The 27,550-nt window shown below is 40.0% G+C and overlaps 2 protein-coding genes across 2 annotated transcripts in view; both read left to right on the top strand.

Moving 5' to 3' along the window:
- LOC115364812 (transducin-like enhancer protein 4) overlaps positions 1-12,799 on the top strand; it is a 62,898-nt gene extending 50,099 nt beyond the window's left edge. Inside the window, exon 21 of the transcript XR_003928714.1 lies at positions 12,786-12,799. The gene's annotated coding sequence lies outside the window, so the exon portion shown is untranslated. The remainder of the gene's footprint in view (positions 1-12,785) is intronic.
- On the top strand, positions 6,454-23,812 carry mccc2 (methylcrotonyl-CoA carboxylase subunit 2). The gene is made up of 17 exons (XM_030059422.1): positions 6,454-6,671; positions 9,327-9,393; positions 9,729-9,813; positions 10,098-10,199; positions 11,180-11,307; positions 11,771-11,883; positions 13,296-13,409; positions 13,672-13,736; positions 14,158-14,257; positions 14,458-14,553; positions 15,899-15,971; positions 16,130-16,206; positions 18,279-18,345; positions 18,809-18,965; positions 19,459-19,573; positions 21,211-21,296; positions 23,107-23,812. Exons 1-17 carry the CDS (start codon positions 6,540-6,542, stop codon positions 23,222-23,224), a joined length of 1,695 nt encoding a protein of 564 aa, XP_029915282.1. The 5' UTR covers positions 6,454-6,539; the 3' UTR covers positions 23,225-23,812.
- Positions 23,813-27,550: the final 3,738 nt, after the last annotated feature.

Raw genomic sequence — 27,550 nt, forward strand, 5'->3', positions numbered from 1 at the left:
ATTATATTGGTTATAAGACATATTGTGGGCTTGTGCTATGTCAGTTATAATACGACCATTTCATCAATTGCATCATTCCTTTTTTGATGATGGAATAGCAAATAAATTGTCACAAATGACCTCTGCTTTCCCTTGCACCCTCCTTCTCCTTCACTTCATTCCTCCCCTTCTCTCCAAGAGGAGCTGTCGGGAGGGTCCCCGCCTTCCCCATGACAGAAGGGAGGAGGAGTGAAAAAGCTTTGGGATTAATGCACAATGTCAGCCTGAATCTGCATAAAGATGCCCTAACCAGGACCAGACCCTGCAGGACTGAACCTCGAGCCAGTTACTGTCCGAATAAAAAAAACAAATTTTGTCTTGTTTCTGTTGCTCTGATTTCAGTTTGAATTCTTAGAAGCCATACCTTGTCTTTGACAAACTGCCGAGGCAACATTTTCATAATTTAGTGTGATAACATTTAGGTTTTTATCATTATAAAATGGGGGATTTGAATATCACTTGACAGCAACTTTGGCCAAAAAGGCTCACCACCACCTTCACACAGTTATATTTACGTGATAATGGAACTCTAAATTTCAATTTTTTTTATTACTATTATTTTTAAACTGCTTTAACCCTACTAGTCCCATTGGTGGGTTTATCAATACAAATGAATGCTGCAAATTCAAGCTTTGCTCAAACCCACAGGCCTGCCCTGCTTGAATACAGGGAAACATGTAAAGACTAACACAATGTAACATTTGGGGTTTGAATATGTTCATTCATTCCTGCAGTATATAATATAAATGTGAAGTAGCTTCAGTGAAGCAGTACAGTCGGCAGATACAAAATATTTGCCATTGTCGAACATTATGGACAACAGAAATTTCTATAACCTTAAAGCTACTTATGACGAAACTTCAGATAAAATTGGAGTTTAAGGGGTTAAAGCACTGTGTGATGGACCTTTTTTGCATTTTGACTTGAGGTGTAACAGTAGGCATACTCTATATCTAAGTTGTTAAGTGAGCTGGGAAACAAGTGTTTCAAGTGTTTTAGTGTGGCATTTCAGTGCAGCTCACAGGTCAGCGCTAGTCTCCGTCTGTCCTCCTGGTGTGAACGTGCTGTGTTCATCCAGAGCACGGTGCTGGACTGCTGAAGTGGATTAAGTGATCTAAGTGAGGACTGTGGAGGAGGAGGCTACACCATTACAGTGAATGATACTCCTGTTACAGCCCTCAAACCAGCACTTCAAAAAGCCAAAAGTGGGAGAGAAGGAGAAAAGGTGGGGATGCAATGTGGGAATGAGCCACCCTACTCCAACAATTTATATGAAGAGCACTTGCAGCTTGGAAATTGCCCACTTTCCTGACAGACATAAAAGTTGGATTAAACAAACAGGCCACACAATAGCAAGATGGTGTCGATTTGCATGCGATTTGTCATGATGCTGGTAGATGTGGCTCCACAAAGCTGCCGTCATAACATTCATTTACCACTACAAGACAATGAAGCAAATTTGGGCATTAAAATCGTGTTTGTTCATGGCAATCTCAGTCCTCTGGCCTTCCACAGACCTTCATGGTCCACGGTAGCTACCTGACGTTCCTCTGGGAACACGTTCACAAAGTACCACTCTGCAGAACCATTACAGTGCTATTCTAAATTCAGAGCGCTGTCAGGATGGCTCTTAATTAATTCAGAGCATCACTGTTTTACGACACTGACAGCGTACAATGGACTCTCTAGGGGAGGAATAGGTGGAAACGGAGTGAATATTTACATTATAGGCAAGGTAACTGCCAGTTCAAGGCAATGAACACGAAGCTCTCCTTCACCTAAACTTACATCAACCTTTTATTTAAAAACCTTTTGAAACACAATAGAGCACTGGTTCTCGAGCATGTGGCATTGTTACCCGAGCTTCTGCAGGTTGTTATTCCAACTAAACCCTACATTAGTAGTAGAGTAGTGTTAAGATTAGATGAAAAAAAAAAACCGTGATTCAAAATACTATAGTTCCTCTTGAGGCGCTATCAGTGAAAATGAGATGCAAACAAATTAGAGCAGAGATCCAACAGAGACACAAGTTACAGTTGTGAAATGTTCAGTCGAAATAACATAGCAAATACTCAAAGACACTACATTATTATATATTCTCACCCTCCAAGACCCTGTAAACCTCTGTATAATAGTGCTATTCCTTCTGACATGGTGCAAGTCATGGTTGCTAGGAGATTTTTTGGCATAATCTCACAGCTTTGATAACAGGAGAGGAATGGGGAGGTTACTGCACACCATTACTCTTTCCCAGTGGCCACCATGCTTTGATCATAAACCTCTGCTGAATTTAATATTGTTGGCCATTCTTAGGCTGAGATACACAAAATCTCCAGAGACGGAGGTAGGGGGTGTTGCACTACACCAGTGGATATGTAACCTAACTCTAGTGCACAATATATATATTTTCAGACAACGGTATTAATTTATTTAGACATCTACAAAAAAAAAAAAAAACAAAAAAAAAAAAAACTGTCAGTATCTCTTACTTACGTAGAACACTTGACCATCAATAAATATTGAGTTTGATACCTATTTAACAACAGCAGACACCCACTACAGTGGTTACAGAGAGTTTAATCTCTGCCAGGTACAAGTAAAAAACATAGGAGTTTAGCGATTGGATATGGACAAAATCAAATGCTGCAATATCAATATTGTGATGATATTGCAGGGATGACAACTGAAGCTTTCACAAGATATTTACCCTAAGAATTTTTTTGATAAACAGCCATAAGTAATGTGGATAAGATGACCAAGCAGGTATAGGTAAATAATAAAACAAGTAGAACATTGTTACAAGTTCAGAAAATTGCATCCCTTTACTGCAGTGCAGGAAAGTCTTTTCCTGGAAAAGACTTATGCCACGTCATAAAAATACGATATCCAACATCCCACATGATATCTGCTCTCACAATATCGACATATAGTCCTGCCTTGAGATTCACAATCACATTAAACTTCACTCTCAAACTAAATATGAAGCAGCTGAGTTTCAAGGCTTCAAAGCGCTCTAACAGGGATTTTCCATCCACGGTGGATAATCAAATGACTAATGAGCAAAACAGTAACTCAGAGTGGCATTTCATAAAGTGGCACTGCGCTTTGCATTAAGACAAGAAGGATTTGTCACATGTTGCATTTGTGTCCACCTGTGAGCATTAACAGCACACCAGAATGGCTATTCATTTCAGGCGCCAACCATAAAAAGCAAGTCAAAGAGCCTCTTATTACACTGAGAGGATTAAGACCATAAAAGAAAATATGTCTGGGTGGAGATTTGTTCCTTTGGCATTTCGGGAAACAAGTAAAGTAACTTTATTAATACTGCATTCAGGATGTATTGTAGTGCCTATTTTTTATCGGTTATGAAGCTCATATATTCCCTTACAGTGTCTTGTATTGCATTTAGCCTCACATAAATGTGTTCCCTTGTTACATTTAACTTCTGTTCATCCTCTCCTATTATTCACCTTGCCAGGCCTATCATATCTGTGGAAGTGACTGGATGAGGCTACATAGGGAGGAACGCGTCCATTAGCTTATCTGCTGGAGTAAATTTAGCAGCGATCTTGTAATGAGATGGAAGATTTGTGAGGAGCTCCGTGCTTTCAAGTGATTTAAAGGGACATTTCTCCCAACAACTGATGCTGCCTAACAATTTCCTGCCCAGGGTAGAGCGATGATTAATTCATGTCTCTGCCGTCTTAACGAGGCTGTGCCCGTTTAGGGGTGAGCGGCGGGGATGGAGGGGTGGGGGCCGGGGAGGAGGCGCACTCTGCAGCGCTTTGATATCCTACATTCAAGGCTGTGTCACACAGTAATGACTTCTTTGAGCTGTGAAACGAGCATCATTATCTCGTTCCAAAAAGGGTAGGATGAGAGACTACAGCTCAGCTTGTACAAAGACAGGGGAGGAATCAGTCAGGACTGCTGTTTGTGTGTGTGTGTGTGTGTGTGTGTGTGTGTGTGAGGAAGAGAGAGAGAGCTGACCATGGCCCATTGCAACCTGTTTCACTATTCATTTAACACTGGACTGTGGGTGTGTTCTGACACTGAACTGGTGAACCGAACAGGGCTCACATTTCCATTACTGAACCTATTTTTTGGTTCCCACTGTGGCCCTGATGTAAAATTACGCAACTTTTCCTTGACTTGGGAAAAACTAAGTTGGAGTATTTCCATCACCTAAACATTTGACTCCTTCCTGGTGTGTTAATGTTGTTTTTCAGTTGAGCAAAGACCTGAACAGTCTGGTTTCCACGAAATCTGGCCTGAAAAGCAGTAAGCGTGTGAAACAAGTTGGAAAACACATTCTGGTGTTGTCCTGTAAAATGACCCAGGTGTTAAATCCTCCAATATTCCCCCCCAACCCCCCTGGAGAATTCACACAGATCCTCTGACTTGCCCCATCTGCAATACATCTCTCGAAACACCGAGATAGTCCACAGATTCTCTGGCCAGCAGGAGTCATGGTCTTTCTTTCTTTCTTTCTTTCTCTCTCTCTCTCCTCTCTTTTTCTCTCTCTCTCTCTGCTATTTCTTTTGCTTTCATCCACAGCCCATGTGCGGCATTCAAGCACTTTGCCTGCACTCCATGCTCTGTCACCAAAACCATGATTTTTTTTTTTTTTTAACCATGGCTTTTCATGCCTTTACATCTCTTCTGTCGCTTCATCGCTGCAGCAGTGAGAAGGGTTTAAGGGTCGCTGCAAAGTAGAGAGAGCTGGAAGGATGAGAGGGTTTAAGTTCACCCAGAGAGTGGGGGATTGTATATTTCCTAAGAAAACAGGAGCAGCGATTCGAGTGGAGGTCATGGACATTTCCATGCATACTGATAGAATAGGTGGGAGTGTTGGAGGAGAAAGGCCTCTTAAAACTAAATGAACAAAAAGCTCTTGTTTTGAATGCTCTTCAGCCGATACTCTGCCAAATGTACTCTACCTCGGAATAAAGCACTTGGGTCAGAAGGGATATTTTTTTGAAGCTTTTAGGCTTTACTTTACTTCCCATTTCTAAATGACACAAGGCCTTTTCCTCTGAATTTTAAAGAACGCATTTCAGAGTTTACTACCACACATCACAGTGAAACTATGAGCATTTCCTTCCACACATTGTCAAGCATTTGTAGGTGAATGTAGCAAGACCATAGAGAAGCTATATGTTTAACTTTTGACATGACCTATGTCTTCCTCTAGGTCTTATTCTTGTAATGTTTTAAAATTCAAATATGGCTTGATGATGCCATTACTCCCTCAGTAAGATGTCAAAATGAATAAAACGAATGAATGAAATGATCAAACAAATTTGTACCTATGGTGAGGCCAAAATGAAAAGGCACGTATGAGGAGGAATGTGTCCATTTATTGCCTCTAATGGGTGGAATATGCTGTTAAAAGTAATTCCCCTGATTTTCTTCTTAGATAGCCTCAGCACGCAATCAAGAGCTTTTAGTATAGCATTACTGCTGTTAATAGGGTATTAACATAGTGTGTGTGTGTGTGTGTGTGTGTGTGTGTTTGAGAGAGAGAGAGAGGGAGAGAGGAGAGAGAGAGAGAGAGAGAGAGAGAGAGAGAGAGAGAGAGAGAGAGAGAGAGAGAGAGAGTTGCTGTTGCTTTGAGGTGTAATGCTCTTAAAATCCACGTGGTGGCGGCATAGAGGTAAATCATTTCCTTTCTCCTGCCTGAGATTCTGCCTGTCAGCATAAAATTAGTCATATATCCTACCCTGCATATTACCATTTTAAATAAATTAGCCTCAACCATATCAATTTTAACAGTGCAATCTGCAAGAAGCATAATTTAACCTGGCATTGCCGAAGAAATGTCTGTTCACATTCATTTTAATTTTTCACTCCTAAGGGACATGTGGTTATTGAATTTATTGAGCAGGGTCTGGAAGAAAAATGAAGGCTTTATTTTATTAATCTAATTATACTGATGGCAAAAGTTTACATATTCAAAAGTGACAATTCAAAACAAAAAACAAACAACAAAACAACTCATTGTTCTGATCAGTGACGTCAATGAGTGTGTAAAGTCTCTAATTATGAAAAAAAAAAAAGTTTCAACGGATTTACAGTAACACTCATTTGCCTGGGTGTATCTTATTTCCACAGGCCAGTGCTTTTCAAAGTGGAACTTGAGGGACTTTCCTCAAGTTTATCATCAAATTTAATTCACTAGAAACTGTAAATCCAGAAAAAGTGTGATCATTCTAATACAATCACACCAAAATGAACTTATCCGTTAATTTCCACATATGACATCTATTTCTAAGCAACTTAACTGTTTAATACAATTCTTGGAGGAAACGCAAAGAAAGAAAGAAAGAAAGAAAGAAAGAAAGAAAGCTGTTTGTGGAATGTAACTACTTTCTGCTGACACTAGGTGGTGGCACTCGTTGCACTCTGTTTCCTCCCTTAACCGTAGAAGAAGAACTTTTGCTAGGTTAGCTAGCTAGCAAAGTTTGGCGTTTAGCTACCTGGATGTGAGCGACAAAATGCTTCTGCAGACGGTCAGACCGTGGCTGCTTCGGTGCAGAAATCTCCCCCTGGCCGGCACAAGGCCCTACTACGCCGATAAAGTAGCCAGGCTCGGCTCGCAGCCCGACAAGCAGGCTCCTGAGTACCAGGTAACATCAGGTTAGGGTTAGGCGGCGGCTAACGGTAGCATGGCTGAGTTCGGGTAGCCAAAATATGCATTTCTGCTTGCAGCTAATGTTAGCGTTGAACAACTAGCGACCTCACAGGTGACTCACATCTGTCCAACAGCTGTAAGGCACACGAAGCTTAGTTCAGTGACAGCAGTGACAAGTTAATGTTATTTATCATTCATTTAATCCCCAGGCTACACACAAACTCACGCTAGCCGGGGGACTTTCTAATGTGATGAGAGGTCAAAACCTTGAGCTTGTCGCGCTGCTCACTGAAGGTCTTAGCTTTATCTGTGTCCAATAGGTGTCCAGTTTGCAGGTTTTACTGGGTAATATTACTTGCTACACACAGAATTGGCGTTACAAATTTGTCCGAAAAGGTGACCTGGCTTGTAAGCACACGAAAATGTCCCGGCTTGGTGGGTTTTAACCCGGAGGTCAAGTAGGATCTCAGTCCTGCTGTTTTTCTGTCTAATTGTTGTTTTATTGCATTGATCCCCCTCATCTTGCATCACAGTGCAATCAGGCCGTGATTACATGATTATTGTGACAACCAGCTGTGGGTCTCAGGATTGAGAAACACATCAGAAAAGTTGAAATACATAAAGGTGGATAGTCATAAACAGCATTTACTGTCATTGATGGCTTTAGTACTAAGTTGTTAGCACAACTAATTGGTTACGTTACCATATCACAGAAGGGAGTTATTTAAAATGGATGGAGTTAAATAAATAAATAAATAAATAAATGAAGTTACATGTCGGGTCATGTCAAGAGAAAAAGAAGATGAATGTTGTTTTGTTTATTTGCACAATGAAAGATTCAGCTGAGTGTTAGAGATTTTTAATCCTGAAGCATTTTTGTATAACGAGTATTATTTTAATACTTCCAAATCAATTGTATCCATATTTCCAAAAAATGAAACAAAACATTTACTTGGTCTTTACATGGATTAATTCATTTTTCTCTATTTGGTCTTGCTGCAAAACCAGCATCTGCCGCTTGATGGCAGCAGAGAGTTTAGATACTTATTTCAATGTCCCCTGATGAAAATCTATCCATCTAATCATATAATCACACATCAAATTCAGATTTGCAGTATTTGCCTCATATAATGTCAGGATGCTTCAGGACATTTTTCTTTCTTCTTCCCAGATTCAGTTGTATGGATTGAGGAGGTTTTTAGTTTGTGACATTGCTCAAGAACTAGCCACAGCCTTTAAAGCTTCATTAGCTGCTTAATCACAGAATGGACAATTTTCGGATGTTGAGAGAAGATTAATCTCAGTAGAAGACAAGAGTGCTGCTGGGGTGTACATGATGAAACGCTCAGGCAATGATTATCAACACAGTCTTTGAAAATGAGGGCCTGTCAGTGAGGGCTGCGGCTCTTGTGCATGTCATCAACAGATGGTCAGACAAGCTCATGACATTCCCAAGTTTTCATTAGTATTTGCTCATTTTCAAGGATGATTAAGTTAATTTCCTCCCCCCCTATTGTGTGGAGTTAATTAAATAGCAGCAAGAAGTACTATCTTGTGTCAACAGAGTAGCCAGCCATATAGCATGATTAATATCCATCGACCAGGCTAGTCAAACAAACTTACAAGCTTCATACGAGGGAGCAGTGGACATGGCACACACAGCTGGCACAAGGAGATGAAAGGATACGATATTCACTGGAATGGAAAAATGTTTGGGCTCAGTGGTTTAGAAGGTGGTGGGCCTTCTCTTTTAGTTTAGTAGCACGTCACCACAAACTGGTATACAGGAAAACACGGCATAGTAGAGATGCACTGATATGCAATTTCAGACCTGATAGTGATAACTGATAATTTTCTCTTTGTTGTGGCTGAAACTGATGTGATAACTAATAATGTTACTCTTGCACTTCCAAAAATGTGAAGAGGACAATACCGGCTAACTTTTTAGATTGCCCAGTTTATTTTCCCACAGATATTCTTCATCAAAATTTTCCATTTTCTCTCTTTTAAAGTGCTAACAGTGTAGTTAATACAAATTAAAGAGAGAACCTTGTATAACTAGTCTCTGTATCAAACAAGATGGGATACATAACACCCAACATATACTGTAGCGCTTGTTTAAAATAAAAATGTTTTGTGACAGCCAGTCAAGACACATAAACATTAATGAATTCAAAGAAGAGGGAAAAAAAAACATCTGACTTTCATTTTTCCCCCAGAAATGAATAAGATGTAACAGCAAAGAGCTGCAGTTATTGTATGAGAAGGCTCCACGTTACTGTATGTAATTGTCGACTGACAGTAATAATAATTTAAAGAGAATTATCAGAGGATAATAAATCTGCCACTGATATGTTGTTCCCTACTGTATCATTCCCATTACACAGTCTGACTCCCACTGCAACAGCTGCATGGGAATTAGTGCTCAGATTTGTTGACTTGGGGTTTCTAGGCTTCATTTTTTTTTTTTTTGCATATGATCTCAAGGCTTGACTGCCAGCCTGCCGAGGTCTTCATCAAGAAGCAGAACATTTTGACAGCCAGTCTTAATATGTCTTCAGTATCTAAATGTGGAGCTGAGTCTGCCAAAAATTCTCATCAATTATCATAACCATTGTTGAACAAAACAAATATGCTTTTTTTTCCCCAGGAAAATTATGAGCGGATGCAAGTCCTTGTTGATGAATTAAAAAGCCGGACAGAGAAGATTAAATTGGGTAAGCATTTGCAGATGATGGATTACACACCTTAAGCAGTGTTTACAAGCGTCTTGAAGATAAATTCAATAGGGTTTGTTTTGTGTAAAACAGTGGCAGCTTCCCAAATGGAGATAACCTACAAGTGAACTTATGAAGGCTGCCTTTTCAAATCAGTGGATTAGTTGGGGAAATCTGGTTAATGAAACTGATGCTCAAGTGCCTTTGAGCAACAGGCTTAACCCCCAGCTGTTTCATTAGAGCTGCTTAGTGGCCAGTGTGGAATGAATCAAAGTTAAAAACTCTCAGCTACCATATTGTGTGTAAACTTTGTTTATTTATTCGTGTTAATACAGGCGGAGGAGAAAAGGCCAGGAAACTTCATACTTCTCGTGGGAAGCTCTTGCCGAGAGAGCGCATAGACAGACTTCTGGATCCAGGGTAATACCATCCACCTCCACCTTTTGGTTTTGGGGCGATTCAGAATTTATAACTCAATAAAACTCTGGTTTTAGGTGATCATAGAAACAGTGGTGAAAGTTGCCTTAGTGTTGCCATCTTTTCTTTCTGATTTGGAAGCTCTGGGTGCAGGGATGAAAGGGTGCCATTGCTCTCCTCTTACAATGTTCATTCCTGCAATGCAGCATCAGTTTTTATGCTCAAAATGTTGTTAACTTTCTCTACTTTTTACAATAATTGTTTGCCTTTGTCTGATTTTCTTTCAGGACCCCATTTTTGGAGTTCTCCCAGTTTGCAGCACACCAGTTGTATGGAAAAGATGAAGTGCCAGCAGGGGGTATAATTACTGGAATTGGACGGGTTTCAGGGTAAGTGTTAACTTCTGATATGAGTTTACCAGGGTGTTAACCGTACTGGTCAGGTTGATTTTCGTAGCCCTTCATCACAAACAGATATTTCAAATGACTCGAGAGAACGAGTCTACTTACCTCTAACTAGTCAGCAATCAGTCACAAACACACTTGCGCAGTACAGTGCATGACATAAAGTAACTTGTTGAAAAGACATAACAGGCCAACCTAACATATCAATCCTAGCAAAACCAGCACCAGCAGCCTCAGTGCTCAGTGAAGACAAGGAAAAACTCCCAAGGAAACCCCATGAGGGGAAAAATATAAAAGACATTTGGGGTTGAGCAGTGAAAAATGATATTCCATTAGGATGGCAGAGCGTGCAGTAGGACCAAATGTGTAGTACAATGGAGAATGACAGTGAGAGCTGAAAAAAGCAAGTAAGCCAATGCTCTGCATGTCTTTGAAAGTGGTCAGAGTAATTCTGACAGGGTTACTGACTTTGATTGTGAGAGGTAACAACATCTTGGCATTATCAGCTGTGAAGTGTTTTGATTTTCCCACAGGTGCCAGTCACAAATTAAACTCGTATTTTAATTAACGCTTTGCCCAAGGTCAGTTTTCTTAATCCCATGTCATACTGATTATCATTAGATGCTCGGATCATTCTCACCATCTCTATAAGGAGAGGAAGAGCAGAAGGCCTGTTTGTCAGCCACATCGAGCTTTTCGGCTTCATTTAAGCAGACTACAAAATTAATCTTCTAGATCCGGTCCAACAAGGCTCTGCCTCAAATAATTCATGACGTTTTTAAAACTTTGAGAAAAATTTTTGAATGTAGAAGAATGTGACAGTTACCGTGGATGTTAATTTTGTCTCCTTGTTGTTTTCTAATTTGTTTTTTTACTTAGTTTTTTTACCAAACTTTCACATGACCGTTTCAACTGCATCATGTTCTTTGACATATACTTTCATGATTGTCTTCAATTCTCCACAGGGTAGAGTGTGTCATCGTTGCGAACGATGCCACCGTCAAAGGGGGGACGTACTATCCCGTTACAGTGAAGAAGCATCTTCGAGCACAAGAAATAGCCCAGCAAAACTGCTTGCCATGCATATACTTGGGTAAGTTGCTCGTATTTCGTTTTGTGGGATTGGACAAACAAGCAGAAATGAAAACAAATCATCTAAATCACATTTTTGTTTGACAAACCTCCCAGTGCCACCCTGGATCGGCCAGATAACTGACGCGTAATGTGTAAATATGAAACTTATGCTAAAATTAAACAGAAATATTAGATAAGAGCAGCTCTGTAAAACCAGTTCACACAAGGTGAGCATTGTATTTCAGTAGCGATTTATTAGAATTCACAGACTCTGCTAGCCAGATCTCCTCTGTAGTTGTTGCAAAGTCAAAGGGCCCCGTGGGATGCTCCAGACTTTAAACATCCCAAAGGCCCTGGTTGAGGGTCTCAGGCTGCACTTCAGCACATGAGGGAATTTAAAATGTCTGTAATATTGCCAGCGGGCAGACGTGAACAATAATTAGTGTGAGCTCAAAATATCGTGATGTTCTTCACTCCTTCAGTGGATTCAGGAGGGGCCAATCTACCCAGACAGGCAGATGTCTTTCCAGACAGAGATCATTTTGGACGGATTTTCTTCAACCAGGCAAGACTGTCTTCAGAGGGAATAGCACAGGTAATGCTCAGGTTTGGACAATACCATTGTTTTCACACGCAGATTGTGTAGCACCCTTAACTTGATTGGATTTTATGCCTCAAAAGTTTGGTTTTAGAGTTTCCTCAGAGGACTTTTGGGAGTTGTCTGTTGCCATGGGTTATTGTCAGGTAGTGTATTTGTTACTTTTAAATAATCAGCCTTGAATACTGGGCAAAATCTACAAAGCAACGAGTTGTCTTAAAAATTATTTTATTGCAGAGTGAGTGAATGTGAAACTTTTTTACGTTAAAGTAGGTGCACTGTTATAGATTAATCATCCTTTCACCTTTTCATTGTCTACAGGCAACTAAAATCCATGTTAGACCAGTTTGTGAAGAGTCTGGCCGTTCCTCACAGAACAAGATGGTTGTCAAGAGACATCTTTTCTCCTCTGTGTTTAAAAAATAAATAATTAAAGAGGCTCGAGTGTGAAGGGCTGTTTGTGAGAGAGGTGATAGATGTGGATGGCAATACAGAGAAGTCAGATCTCGCTTGCACTCACATCTCCCCAGTACACCCGAGGGTGATAAACACACCAGAATGTAATCGCACAGCTTCACTGAGCTGAATCGTCATGAATTCACACAAGTATTGTCTCTTAAGTTGATTAAAATTACAAATCATTCTAGACTCATACATTTACTGGCATCTATTTTTCATCGTATTATTAAAGGATATTTCTTTTCTTTTTTCAATTTAATTATTTCTACTTGTATTTATTACCGACGGAATTGACTTAGCTTACCGTATTACTGTGGATAAAAGTACACTTCACTGCAGCTCTGAGTATTGACTAGTCAAATCAGATATGCTTTAAAATGGGTCAATATAGCATTTATTATTGTTGCAGAGGTTTTCTTGTGGTTCATTTTAATGCATAGCCACATTTTTTTTTGAAGCCTGGTTGTCCTTCAAGTAAGTGGGTTCCGTAATTTCTTTGTTTTGGAATTATGCTGTCAAAAAGATCAGCCAATCATTTGACTTCAAAAGCTTTCACTTCTTGCCAGTTGTAGATTTGCATTCGTAATATTGAATCCAAAATGAACAGTTGCACCCGTTCTGTGAAAAGCCTTTATTGTCATTTTTACATCCAACGAGCAGCTAATATAAGTAGTGACTCTGTCAGCTGGTTGATTGGCACGGTTGGCAGTTTTGGCCCTTAAAGCTTAAAAAAATAAATAAATACTGAGCACTTACAGCTGCAGAATACAGACATAATTAGTTTCCTTGGCAGCCTCACTGGTGCTGCAGTTGACTTGGTAGGGCAGCAGACTTTCATGGGGATCTTGGTTTCTAATCCTGGTGTTGGAAAATCAGGCCTTTGTATTCGGTTCCACAGAGCCAAATAGGTCACTTTTTTACTCCAAACTCTGTGCTATTTACTCTTTCAGATTGCTGTTGTGATGGGCTCTTGTACCGCTGGAGGAGCGTATGTGCCGGCCATGGCAGATGAGAGCATCATTGTGCGGAAGCAGGGAACCATTTTCCTTGGAGGACCCCCATTGGTTGTGTCAATTTTTCAATATGTCATATGAGCATAATATTTGTGTGGAACGGTGCTTTGCATGGTTATAGCAGGGTTGGATGGATTATGCACACACATGAACAAAAAAAAATTGAGAGCTCACAAGTGGATAATGCACCATTCTGTAACTTTTATGAGCATCAGATAGTACACAGTGTAACTTGCTATTTTATGTGAAATACTGCAGTGTTTTTGGTTCCTGTCTCCGTTTAGTTGAGTATCTCTTTCCTCGTTTCTGACAGGTCAAAGCTGCCACTGGAGAAGAAGTATCTGCAGAGGACCTCGGTGGTGCAGATCTTCACTGCAAGTATGAAATAATAGTGTTTTGTGTGACATCTCCTGCGTGGGTTTCTCAGCCCAAGTTTTTGCTCTGGGAAAATTTGGGTGGGAAATAAAAATACTGTTTGGGCTGTTGTTGACCACTGGAATACTAAGACCACCATTTTTATATCAGTGTTATTAATAATGATTGTAATACTACTACTAATACTACTAATACTATTACTATTACTACTAATAATAATTATACTAATGATACAGTGTTGCAACTCAAAGTGTTTAAGAAGAAGAATGGTAAAATTTCAAGGTCAAAAATTGAATAAGACTTTCCTTCCATGAGCATTTTATTTTATCGAAATAGATGGAAAACCTTTGTTAAGTACTTGTAAGTAGCTGTTAAGATTTATGCAATGTGTTTCACCCAAACTGATCTGCTGCTTATTTGATAGGAAATCTGGTGTAACGGACCACTATGCTTTGGACGACAATCATGCCCTCCATTTGGCAAGGAAGGCAGTACGAAGCCTCAATTACAAGAAGAATATCGAGGCAAGTCCAATGAAATGTTATGCACAGGGGCATTAATGTCCCTAATGTTAGCACACACAGCAAGATATCTGCATCAGCCGTGTCATCCCGAAACAATTCATACATCGCCAAAGAAGTATTCTTGGTTGATTTTACTAAGTTATAGCAGCAAAATCGATGTTTGTAATCCTTTGACGCGGAGTCTGTGCTTTACTTTTTAGGTCACCACAGAACCGACTGAACCCCCTCTCTATCCGGCAGATGAACTCTATGGCATAGTTGGAGACAACTTGAAACGCAACTTTGATGTCAGAGAGGTATTTACCCGTTTTTCTTTAAAAGGAGAGAAGAAATTGAAGGCTCTAACTCAAAAAAAAAGTTGTCTTAAAGTTTGCTGGTGAGATTACTCAGGGGATAGTTCTGGTTTTCTGTTCTGTTCTGACTGAGAGAATCACTTTTGAAGGTGTGAAATACTCCATATCCCTTTATGATGGTATAACAGTCAAGTCTTACATTAATTTTGCTAAAATCATCACTTACACCACTGAATAGGTGTTGTTTTGTTAATCAAAATATTGTTTGGCAGAAAATAAAGATGAATTTAATTGAATTGGTTTATTGTTATTGATTGTAAATAAGATACATATGCTTTAACCTTTTACTACTCATCATTTACAAATAGAACAAACATCTTACAGTTCAAAATGTATTTTAAACAAATGTTTAGGTACCAGCTCCCTTTATAAAGAGCTAAGTGAGGTTGAGAATGAAAGACTGTCCAATCTATTTTTCTTTTTTCTTTTTCTGGCAGTGCTACCCGTGCGTTCTCTTTGGATTTAAGCTTGGGCTTTTAATTATTGTTGCACCTGCTGGAAGCCAGAATCTTTGCCACATATGTCAAACTCGAGGCTCTGGGCCAGATCAGGCCCGTAGCACAATTAAATCTGGTCCACAAGATGATTTTTGATTTCCTATTAATACCGGCCCGGTTCCATATTGTCCACAATGCAGATACTAAAAACCCCAACATGCACTGCAACGTCATTCGCTATCTAAATGAAAAGTCGAGAACATGTGATTTCAAAGTAGTTGTTTTCTGTAATCACAGGTGATGAAGAGGATTCTTCATGTTGTTTTCCTCTCTGTAATGACTTTGGATATCCCTGTTTTATAGAAGGACATTTTTTGGGAAAGTATGTTCATATTTGTGTGAATCATTATTTTACAGGGGACGTATTTTTATCAAAAGAATGACCGCTTTGGGTCAGAAGCATTATAATATTATATACGCTCTGTTTGGCCCTTGGAATTGGTAGTGATTTATTTATTTATTTATATATTTACTTTACTAAGGCAGCTTTGGTGATTGAGTTTGACACCCCTGCTCTGTGCTAATGCTAAGCACGTCAAGCTCTGTCAGTGGTTCAGAAAGTTTTGGCAGATGTTTTTGCACACAGTGTCCACGACTACAGTGGCAGCTTTTCTTTTGATTAGTCTTTTTCAACAGCAGTCACTTCTCAATACAGAGCATCTTTGGGTCACTTGGAGAATTTGACAGACATATGGTGGTTTGTCTAAAAAAAAAAAAAAAAGACTGATACTGCATCCATTGGCTTCCTTGTGTCAGTTACAGCTTCAGTCTGCTCTTTTGATTGATTGCAGGTAATTGCCAGAATCGTAGATGGCAGTAAATTTGATGAGTTCAAGGCTTTCTATGGAGACACACTTGTCACAGGTAGTATTCATCACTTATTTTATATTACCTCTATTTAAACTTGAAACTTGTATGTGAAATAAAAAGTTTTTCCCTCTGAATAAATACCTCTCTATAGGGCAGAGAATTATCTTGATCAATCTCATTGTTTCAACTTTGAATGTCTGCTTTTTTTGCAGGATTTGCAAGGATATTCGGTTATCCTGTTGGAATCATTGGCAACAACGGGGTCTTGTTCTCAGAGTCTGCAAAAAAGGTTTGCAATACAAAATATATATATATATATATATATATATGTATTTTTTAACTGAAAGTTATGAAACGGTGTCACATAGAATTATATTGTGCAGCTCCAGTTTAGAGTGTTCTGTGGAGAGGATGGGGGAGTTTCTGATGTCTGTTCCTAACAAGTTCAAAGTGTTAGATAGTCTGCACGCTGCTTTGACTCTCGCTCAGAGTTGAGATTGCGAATGGAACCGCTTCCGTCACATCGGTTTATGAGCTAATACAAGAGGCATACCGACAGACAACACCTGTGCAAATTGTGTGAAGCTAAGCCTCAAGATCTCGTTGCATTTGCGAAGGAATAACCATGTCTGTTCGATTGGTAATGTGCTTCTCAAAATGTCAAGGACTTTAAGGGTTTAAAATCAAGACTGGAGCAGTTCAAAGATTATTTTCCACAGAGATTTGCTGCTTACATCTCTGAATACCAATATTTCACTCTTGAAGAAGTTACAGTCTTGCACCGACCATATTCAGAGTCACATTCACACTGAAGACATCAAGCCCGTCTCCCCATGCATATAAGCTCTCAATTAACGCTCGTCCTGGCCATCTTGTGAACGGCGTGATGAATGGCATTGTGACATTACATTTAGACACCAAAGACATGCGACCGCAGTATTTTTCATTTAATCTGACTCATTTAATTTGCAAGCCACTCTGATCAGTGATGCCATGAATCGTGCTGCACTTGACACAGGCAGAGGCAAAACGAGGAGCTGAATTCGTCGTTATAGACTAATAATGTTTTTAGAGAACCGGTTGGAATAAAATTCTGAACAAGACCCAAAACAAGGGTTTCTTTAGCTCATTTTCCAGCAAGGTATGAATATGACACCACAGTACAGCATTAGTTATATCACCAGGGCAATTACTGCAGATAGGGACTGACACAGAGCTTCAGACACACACTGAAGTGGGCCAAACAAATACTCAAATAGCATATCCAGCAAAAATCAATACTCTAGATGCATTTTTCAGACACCCTGTCATCACTTACAACATGCCCGGCTTTCTGTTATGCTAACTGTTAAATTGTTGAAAGCTTTTTTTTTTTCACAAGTTGCTTCATTTGTGATGGGCTGAGATAATAGAGAAAAGATGCAATTTCTGTTGCTTTTAATGCATCAGAGAGCAAACTGATGGGTTATTTTTCAACAACTGGCAGCTTCTAATCAGTAGCCGTCTTCTGCTATGTTTCCAACTTCTGTTTTTCTTTTTTCTTCTTTCTTTCTTTCTTTTTTTTTTTTGCTTTGTTTTGTAACTGAGACACACACAGGCGCTGAAACAAAGCCAGCAGAGGTAACTGCCAAAATAAGGAAAACACTCGAGTAATTCAGGGATACAAAGTCTATTAAAATGAGGTGCACAATCCTGTGTGTTTGTTTGCCGATGCAGTAGCTTCTGGCAGTTTGTGGTGCGGGCAGCGTTTTTCTGCTACGGTTTAAGACCGTTCAGTCCCTTTTGAATTCAAAGTAAATGCCAGTAAATACAAAGCCATTCTGAGAGATGACCTTCTCCTGTGGTGAAACATTTCTACCCTGCCTTTTTCTTGACTTGCGATGACAGGTCATTCACAAGGCTCAAGTCTTAGCAGAAAGGCTTGATGAGCATGAAGACGTTGTTACTTGTTATGCTGTGCCTGTCTCCGTCACCACATGATCACTTGGGAGATTCTGGAGCCCTGCTTGAGGCAACATTTCGCACCACCATGAGCAAGTTCCCAACTTCTCATGGAAGAATGATCTCCACAAGAGATCCAGACGGTCTCAGAAAATATGCAGAGGCTCTGAGGCTGTTCTGCTGCTTGTGAGAAATAAGCAGATGGGCATGTACACGTGTGTGCTTTAAATATACTTTGTACTACTAATTTAATCAGGTGTTGATTTGAAAACATGGAGGTGTCAAGGAAAATAAATCAGTACCATCCCATCGCTATTTAAAGACAGAGACTATCCTTCTGTTTGTTCTTTCCCGCTGGGTAATTTCACAGCTGGGAATTTACTGGATTAATTGAATTTTAATTTTTTTTTTTGTCTTCAGGGGACGCATTTTATCGAATTATGCTGCCAGCGGAACATTCCACTTATTTTTCTGCAAAATATAACAGGTTAGTAAGATCATTGACATCATGTGTTTTGTTCCTTTATTGTAATTATGTACTAATAAAGGATTATATCAGTATTTTATATTGCTTATTTCCCATGTTACGCAGATTTGGTTGCCTATTATCCTCTCTTCATCTTCTCTGCTTAGAAGAAAATCAAAAAATATTAAGGATATCTTTCAATATTCAAGTACTTAAACTGAATGAAATTTCAGCTGTTTTCTGGGATTTTAAGCACGAAATGAACCCTGTATTTCATGAAAGTGTCTGGTTGCACAAGGCAAAGTGATGATATGCCTAAGATGGAAATCTGCAAGTTATTTGCTGATTAATAATTTATTTGCTTATTAGTAACACTGTTTCAATGCAGGAGAAGATTTCCTGGGAGATGAAGAGACTCAAAGAAGTCCTCACTTTTACTTCCAGCGTTTTATTGTTTTCTTTTTCTTCTACATCTCCATCTCAGGCTTCATGGTGGGCAGGGAATATGAAGCGGGAGGAATCGCCAAGGATGGAGCCAAGATGGTAACTGCAGTCGCCTGTGCCAACGTGCCTAAGATTACCGTCATCATTGGAGGTTCATACGGTGCCGGAAACTACGGCATGTGTGGTAGAGCCTACAGGTATGACAGCTACATTGTTAGAGATGTAATTACTGTTAAAAAGCTGACTGAGAAGAAGTTCATGTCGAGGTAATTTTCAGGTTGAAAGATTTAATCGAATCCCAACATAGTTTTATCACCTGTGTCTCACCCTGCTCCTTCTTTCTTTGCTTTCCAACTGTGTAACTGAATAAGAAATACTAAAATGTGAATGGACCGCACACTCCTTTTTAAATATTAAAAAAGAGAATTGATATCTTTTTGAAAAATCCATATTAGTGCCTGCATCTCTTCAAATTATCTCAGAAACAAAGACATGCTTCAAGTGTTGCACTTGCTGCCTTAATGCTCATCAGTTGTGTTTTGCTGTGTTTGGCATCACCTTGCTTCTTCATCTTCATTATTACTGCTTTCTTTTTTGCCTTTTTTTTAGTCATTCATATGTAGTATATAGTTGCTTATTTTAGCTCAGTGGACCTATGCAAAATGGCACTTTTTGTTTCTTCTTTCACAGCCCCAGATTCCTCTATATGTGGCCAAATTCCCGAATATCTGTGATGGGTGGTGAGCAGGCTGCCACTGTCCTGGCCACCATCACCAAGGATCAGAGGGCGCGTGAGGGAAAAGAGGTAGTATATCACTTCAAATATGACCTTACATGACCAACAGAGGCTTAAACTAGCTGTTGTGGATCTACTGCCAAAAGCACAGACATTATGGATGACATTTTTCTCACAGTAATTGCTTGGCATAGCACTTATGCGACAGTTAAGTTGGAGTTGACATGATGCTTTTTGGACAATCATGTGGACTGTGGCATTTACAGTGTCATGTATACAGTAACTCGGTCAATAATTAGTAAGTGTTGTGAGGTTGGAATATGTTTTAATCATAATTGTCTCAAGTTATTATGATGGTGAGTCATCCAAGCAGTTCAGTCATCACGGGGCTTTAACTGTGTAAGCAGCATCAGACAGTGCATTTGTAGCGCTGGAAGTGCAGTGCATGTATCTGTGCCCTTATTGTCGACTTGTGAATAGACCAGGCTGGTGTAAAGTATGGTGGCAAAGTAACTGAAAAAAATAAAAGGTAATAATTGCTTTGTTTTTTAATACGTCTGAAAATGTGCCTTTTAAAAAACGGTAAAACTCCAACATTTAAACTTACTCTTGTTGCACTTAATGTATTCATGAGTGCTCCCTTAAAACTTAGTGATTGGCGCTTTTCTGCAAATTTGGCCTTCAGAAAAATGCAAAAAAAAAACCTGAGAGTGAAAATTCACAAGGCTGGCAAGTCATTCGGTCATTGCCAATATATTAATTGGTCTTGATACGTGGTTATTGGCTCGCTGCTTTGCAAACGTAGTCTTTACACACCATTTAAATGGTATTTTGTTCTGTATTTTGCTCTGCTCTGCAGCCTGTAGTGGCACAAATCATACCAGCCAATTGCAGGTTGAGGGTCCTGTGTGGACACCATTCTACCCAAACAACAGGTCCCAGAGTAAAGGGAGGCTATTTTGTTGAGCTTGAGTGTTAGCTATCGCTCTGCAACGACAACATCACCATCTCTCCCATAGTCTATGATTTCTGTTCAGCTGGCGTGCCGTTCAGCTTGCTTCTCTTTGGTTTGCAGATGTTGCATGTCTGCTTCTATAAACAGGGCAGGTCATTATCTGACATCGGTGTGTTTGAGTGAAAATCGTTCACACAAAGTGGATGAGGGTGCACACAACTATTCCTCCCTGATCGAGTCGACAGTGGCTGTGCCAGTTGAGATCAAGCGGGCAGACCTTTCACACTGCCTCTCTAACCTGGTTGCAAATGGATTTTTGCCGCAGTATGAAGGGGGCTGCAGAGAATATGTGCTGCTGGCTCTTGTTATGGTCATTGAGTCCATGTTTGTGGTAATTGCTGGTGCCTTGAAAAAAGAAAGAAATGACAGCGCGATCTACCTTGCCCTGTAATCTTAGACAAACTGTACAGGATTGATTTCTCATTTTCAAGCCACGGAAACTGTTGCATTCACAACTAAAGAAATGACCAGAGGAGAAAAGGCCTGGAACCTTTTTTTTTTCCTGGTACAAGTCCCACAGGCCCACCTCTGACCAATCAGCTAGCCACAGTTAACCACTTAGCGTACCTGAATATCGGGCAGCCCTGTAATCAAACCTTGCATTTGTGCACAGCTGACTGTAAACCAGTTTATTTTATGCAAATTTGTTTGGCAAACCTGCCAATGCTTTTGTTTTGCAATTTATTCACAGTTCACAGCAGAACAAGAGGCTGCCATGAAGGAGCCAATAGTGCGGCGGTTTGAGGAGGAAGGCAGCCCGTACTACTCTAGTGCCAGGTGAGTTTTGGGCCCTGACATATTCTACATTATACACTGAAATGTAGTTAAACACTGGTAGCAAGGGAGAATGCAAGCACCGGAGAGTGGTGATATGGGACAAAGCTGTAGCATCCACAGGCAGCCAGCATTTTTTTTCCAATTTATTTTCCCATGTTATTGATTCATAAAGTGATCTTGCCCCCCTATAAACTGAAAATAACAAGAGCTACTCTTCCTGCATGAGAGATGATACTACACTGCGTCACAAGTGTGTTTCTTGTCATTATATGTTCTGATTTTCTGCTAATAAACCAAAATGAGACTCAGCCACTGTAAGATCTAAATCTGTAACAAGAAAATGTTGCCCATTTAACCGACGTAATCTCCTTGTTATCGCTGCAATTTAGAAGTTTTTAACCAATTTACTGTACACATATTATACTCGGTGGAAATCCAGATAATGGGGTGTTTTCCAAAGGGAAACATTTAGGCTTTATAGAGGCCATTCCATAAAGCACCAATCAAGGTCCTTGTAACTATTGAAGTAGCACCAAAACCCCTTGAAACTAAATATTTACACACCTGTGCCCTAAATTTGAACTCGTACATTTATAAATGTCCAAGTCAGTGTTTGGATGAAGGAAATACCAGCTGCAAAATTGTAATATATTTTCTCAAATGTTATTTTTTCCCCCCTTTTTTTCTGAGTACAACTTGCTGAATCTGCTGTTGCAGCCTCTTATCACAAACTGCATTACAAGTGGCAAGTCTGTGCTTTAACTTTTGATACTGGAGTTTTTTGGGATCCAAAATCCAAAAGCGATTCACAGGCACATGGCCTCAACATACTGCGAAGAGAATTTGCAAGTTTAGTTTAGTCAGTTGAGTTTTACTTGTACTTGGAAAAAATATTCAACAATAAAAATCCATCAGAGCAAATATTTTTAAAAGTTTTCAATTTCTGTACCACTCATTCAAATATTGACTAGCACATTTGTAAAATGTTATCTGGGAATTCAAATTTTGTACACAGGGGTAAATTTTTTTCTGACTTTCATGTTTTTTTTGCTACTGTTAAACCTCCATAAACAAGGATGCTGAACAGCTGAAAACACAAGGGTTTTGGTTTTCTGAAATTGGCACCAGTTTTCTATCAGCATTTGCCAGATTTGTGTAAGTCAGTGGAGTATGAAACATTACTCGCAACACTGCTTGCAAGCCATTCATAGACTTGGATGGCTGTGTAGAAATGGTACGAATAACTAATAAGTGGCTAGAAAGGATATGTTTGCGATTTTGAGAACGTTTCTGCAACCCATTGAATTGCAGTATAATTGCTAAACAGGGGCTGCTGCCTGTTCCTTACAAAAGAACAAAACACCAAAAACAATCACAACATTACAGTCATTTAATTAGCGCTCTTACACGGAGCAACTTAAAATGAGTGAAGCAGTAGAATACGCCTAAATACCTAAATCACCAGCGCTATAAGTAACTGATGCAATGGTCAGAGTCTTAGCACATGACAGTACAATAAAAAAAAAATATTGCTGTGACCTAGAATGATGTTGAAAATAGAAACATGTCATGCCTGCAAAAGAAATGACAACTAACGAGAATTATGAAGTGTTTTTAAACCTCAGACAAGAGTGTTAAAGCGAGAATATGAAGGAGACGAGGTAGGGTGTCAATTAGAGAGGGATAATAGCTCTGCACACGTACTACAAGGAGCACGCAAATGAGAGAGGCATAACTTGCCATCTAATAATGTGACAAACCTTTTTTTCTTGATTCTTTTTCTTTTTTTTTTCTTTTTTTTTTTTTTTAGACTGTGGGATGATGGTATTATTGATCCTGCTGATACTCGCCTGGTTCTGGGACTGAGCCTCAGCGCAGCACTAAATGCACCGATGAAGAAGACACATTTCGGAGTGTTCAGGATGTGATCCTCCAGTGGCTTTTACAGGTGTCCCTATGTTCACCAGTCCAGACTTGGACATGTATTTAAAGTATAGTTTCTGTAGTTGGGGAAGTATCACCACACTAGATAGCAAACAGTTTCAAAATTAAGAAAAATCATGCAACCTCGGATTCAAGGTCTCCTGCTGTCGAGGGACAATAAAATTTTTACCTTGTGCCTTAACTGTTACTCCCCCAGTGTAAATGCAACTGACCCTGTACAACTGTTTCTTTGAGTGGTTTGTGTTTGTTTTTCTTGTCATAAGATACTGTAAATGGTGAACAATTAAAATTTGATTTACCGACCTTTTGTTGTAGACCATCACTGTTGCACACATGATCCCTGACAGAGGAAAGAGTGGGGTGGGGGGCAGATATTTCATAAGAGGGTGCTATTTATCTGTGAACATCTGAGAGATTCCATTCTTGTTTGTTGTAAAGACACATTTAAGACATTTTTGCACTTAATATCTTTTAAGTGAACACATTATGGTACTGCTCAGTATTCTATGTAACAGGGTAACAGATGAGATGAAAATTGTTTTGAGAAACAAATAAAAGAAAACACAGTCTTTTGAAGTTGTCTGTGCTTCAGTGCAATTAGCTAAACATTCCCACTTAAACTTTCTATTGTCCGGAGACACTGGTGGGTTTATTGTGCCTTCTGAGCCAGCCTTCTGTTTCCCGTTCACATTTATACTTGTGCAAACTTTGAATTAGCAGGAGGGAATAGGATGCCGATTCTGTGTACCAAGGCTGAGCCAGAGAGAGGGAGAGTGCTTAACTTTACCAGCTGTCTATCCCCTCTCTCCCTCTTCCACCCTCCCCTCTTTTTCATGTGATTTTTTTTCTCCTGTTCTATCTAGGTTGCACCCAGTTGGTATGCTCACACATTGGCACAGGCTATCGGAGTGCACTCTGGCACCAAGTTACCCTTTTCCTATATTCATAGCATTATCCTCGAGGCCTAGGAGTGGGTACAGCAGTGCATTTAAATCTGGTGAATGGTATCAACCTAGCTGGCTAAAATGCTCGGGCCACTGTACGTGCAGGCTTGTCTGTGCTGGCAACCCTCTCGTTCTCTTTGGTGTATTGATGATGTGGCTGGTACTGTGAGACGGGCTCTGGAGAACCTCACCTTGGGAAAAGCAGAAATAACTCAGGCTATGGTGTGCGTGCATGCGCGCGCATGTGTGTGTGTGCCACCCACACACAAATCCTTCACCTCCCTCTACCAAGTTTTAATACTGGATTTGCTGGTGATGCCTTCATCTTCCACCAAATGTTGCTGTGGGAGGCATTAGTGAACAATATGAACCACTTTAAAACACTGATATTGTGCTGAAATGAGCTCTTTGTTAGATGGATATATACCGAGATGGAAGGTGGACTCTCCTAACCTAGTTGTCTTACAGCATGTTCTACATGGTATGTGTTTTGCTGGTGAGCAGGGAAACAAAACGCCCAATCTCAGCAATCAAATCGATAGGCTGTTGCATCTGGGCTACCCAACATGATGTAAGAGCATGTATTAGTGCCCCGTTGTTGTCAAGGCACAGAAGTGATGTAACATTTGCAGTACTCTTAAGCTGCTATGACACATGACTACTCTGTAACTGTGGTTATTACACAGTGGGTACCTCCCAGACCCTCTTACAAGAGGCTAAAGTTATTCTTTAGCCTTGTCAGAATGTCTGTAAACCACTGGATTAGGTGTTGAATGTCTTTTTTTTTTTTTTTTTTTTGCCCTGTGTATGAATACTTCATAACCTGAAGGGCATCAACCTATCCCAGCATCGACTGTGTTGAAGGCAGGTAGACAGCCTGGACAGGTTGCCATACCGGAGCAGGTTTAACACTGACAGACATGCTCATATGCGCATGTATATGGGTAACTTAAAATCTCCAAAGCACCCAGATTGCACGTGTTTGCACCACAGGAAAGTCCACACAGATGGAGGATCGAACCCGAGTCCACCAGTGATGATACTGACCGCAGAGAGCCACACAACCGAGTTATGAATTCATCTTATGTTAATGTGGCAGAGCTACATGTGTTTCACTGCAGTGCAACTTGGATGTTTCAAATGTCTGCGCTTTATACATTCAGTATTTATAGCTGAACAAAGCCATAGCTGTTAATTTCAACCAGGCATGGTGAACCTGCTGTGCTGATTAAGCTGTAGTCGCCTGGTTAACTGGTGGTTGAAACATGCAGGGAGCTGGCTGGGAATTTTTCTGCTGTTTATAACTTTGAAGGAAACTTCAGAGAAGTTCACTGCTCCCAACAGTGAGATGTAAAGCATCACTCTGATACCCATCATCACAGCAAAAGATGCCTTCTCTGGCATTTCTGCTGCGTCGAATCCAGTAGTGAACAACATTGTCACTTTCATAAGGATCTGTCCTCATCAAAATAGAGTGTGAACATCATAATCACCTGTCTGTGCACCATCTGAGGTTTTTGCTTTCTTTTGCATGAGATTGGATCTAAAACTGCCTTGTGTGAGCAGGCTGGCTGAAATTGGCTCCCATTGTTACAGCAGACCAACACAGTCACAGTTGTGTTTTTGAATGGGGTTTGCAATGTCCCAGTTTGTTCTCGAATCGAGCCTGGCCACCCCATCCCTGTCCTCAGACTGGACCTGAACATGGGAAGTTTGATTTGTTTGATTAATGTACACCTTTTAGACAGTCAAAAGTGAATGGATTCATTTGATTTGCCTACACAAAAGTCACAGATTCACAGTCAAAGCGCTTTAGGCTGCCCCTCCTGCCCCTGTTTCAGCATGATAATCTAAGACTATGACAAACATATGACATAAGACAAACAGTTAAACATCCATCATCTAAAACATTGTTAAATTAATAGTGATGGTGAACTCCGTACCTTATAAAATGCCAGGATGTGGGTGTTTATATCACAAACTAGGAAAATTCAATAAAGAGACGAATATTTAATTTAAAGCTGCACGAAGCAACTTTGCATGTTGGCAGCTCCAAATGGCAGTGAGAGATAACTGTTTGAAAACTGTCTGAACTTCAATACCCAGGGGTCATGCAACGTGACATCAGCACACTGCACAGCATGCTCATGTTTACCAAACAGGCTGGTCTGTGATCGTGTCGTAGCCTGCGCTGCCAAAGAGATAAGAGGGGCAAAAGAGCTCAGTTTTGTCTGGACTCATAGCTCACTCACTGCTGTTCAGGACACCGTTTGTGTTTCTCTTTCAAACTTTGATTGATCACTTCCTGTGGTTGGAAAAGATCCTCCCCCACCCCCCAGTGACCATACCTGAAACTAAAATTCAATTTGGGCAAATTGGTTGAATCTTTAAGATCTCAATGAAGAAGGATGGGGCATTTTTCTTTATTGCTTTCTTAGTTTTTTCCGTGTTGCCCTGTGCTCTAAACAGCAGCTCTTATCAGCCTTTGGCAAGGCAGGTGGACCACAAATTGTCGAAACCACAAATTGAATATAAAGTTCAGCCTGCTCATCATTCTTAACCTCCTAGTTAAACCATTTGCTCCACTTACTAAGTGCAAGCAGTTCACTAGGTAGCCTGTGTATAGACTAAATGAAATGCTGTCCACAACTGATTCAGCAGCTTATTCACTCCCTGACACATTTCTTCAGTTATGATTCATAGGCCCATAACAACTGCCTATAAGCTTTATTCCAATACAATCAAGCCTGTGAATTCTATAATATAAGTTTTTTTCTGTAATATTTCTTCTCAATCTCCACTGTGGAACAACCTGGAGCCTTTCAGTGAGAACGAGCAATAACTCCCTAGAAAACACAACTAGAGGGAATAATGTTCAGGTCCAGTTCCTGAGGTGAAGTAAACACCCTTGTCTGATGCCGATGATGTCAACAGACATCTCGTCATGTTTGGGAATCAAATGAAATCACTTTAAATGAAATGGATGATTCATCCGTGATTCTGCCATCACCTGCGGTACCGCGGAAGTAAGTGAGGATGAGCTAATGGCTTTTCCTACTGGAGAAATTGGTGTGTTCATTCATGTGAAAACAATAACGACACAGTTATCTTGCCTTGTTTTCCTTTCTCTCTCTCTCTCTCTCTCTCTCTCTCTCTCTCTCTCTCTCTCTCTCTCTCTCTCTCTCTCTCTCTCTTTTTTTTTTTTCTTCTTCCTCAAATCAGACTCCTGCCCTGTGTCACTGAGTTAGATTGGAATCGCAAAACAAAAGTACACTCATTTTGGTGACTTGTTTTTCTGCAGTTGAAAATGACATTATCTCAGCGAGTCCATGGGTTGTGATTGTTTATATAAATAATAAGAAGCGT

This window comes from Myripristis murdjan, chromosome 9 (genome assembly GCF_902150065.1).
Source record: "Myripristis murdjan chromosome 9, fMyrMur1.1, whole genome shotgun sequence".
In the NCBI taxonomy this organism is placed as follows: Eukaryota; Metazoa; Chordata; class Actinopteri; order Holocentriformes; family Holocentridae; genus Myripristis; species Myripristis murdjan.

Excerpts from the sequence above, each read along its gene's own strand:
- mccc2 (XM_030059422.1), top strand. The coding sequence starts at position 6,540 with ATGCTTCTGCAGACGGTCAGACCGTGGCTGCTTCGGTGCAGAAATCTC. Across the intron at positions 11,308-11,770 it reads CTTGCCATGCATATACTTGG|TGGATTCAGGAGGGGCCAAT; the intron begins GTAAGTTGCTCG and ends TCACTCCTTCAG. Across the intron at positions 16,207-18,278 it reads TCTCAGAGTCTGCAAAAAAG|GGGACGCATTTTATCGAATT; the intron begins GTTTGCAATACA and ends TTTTGTCTTCAG.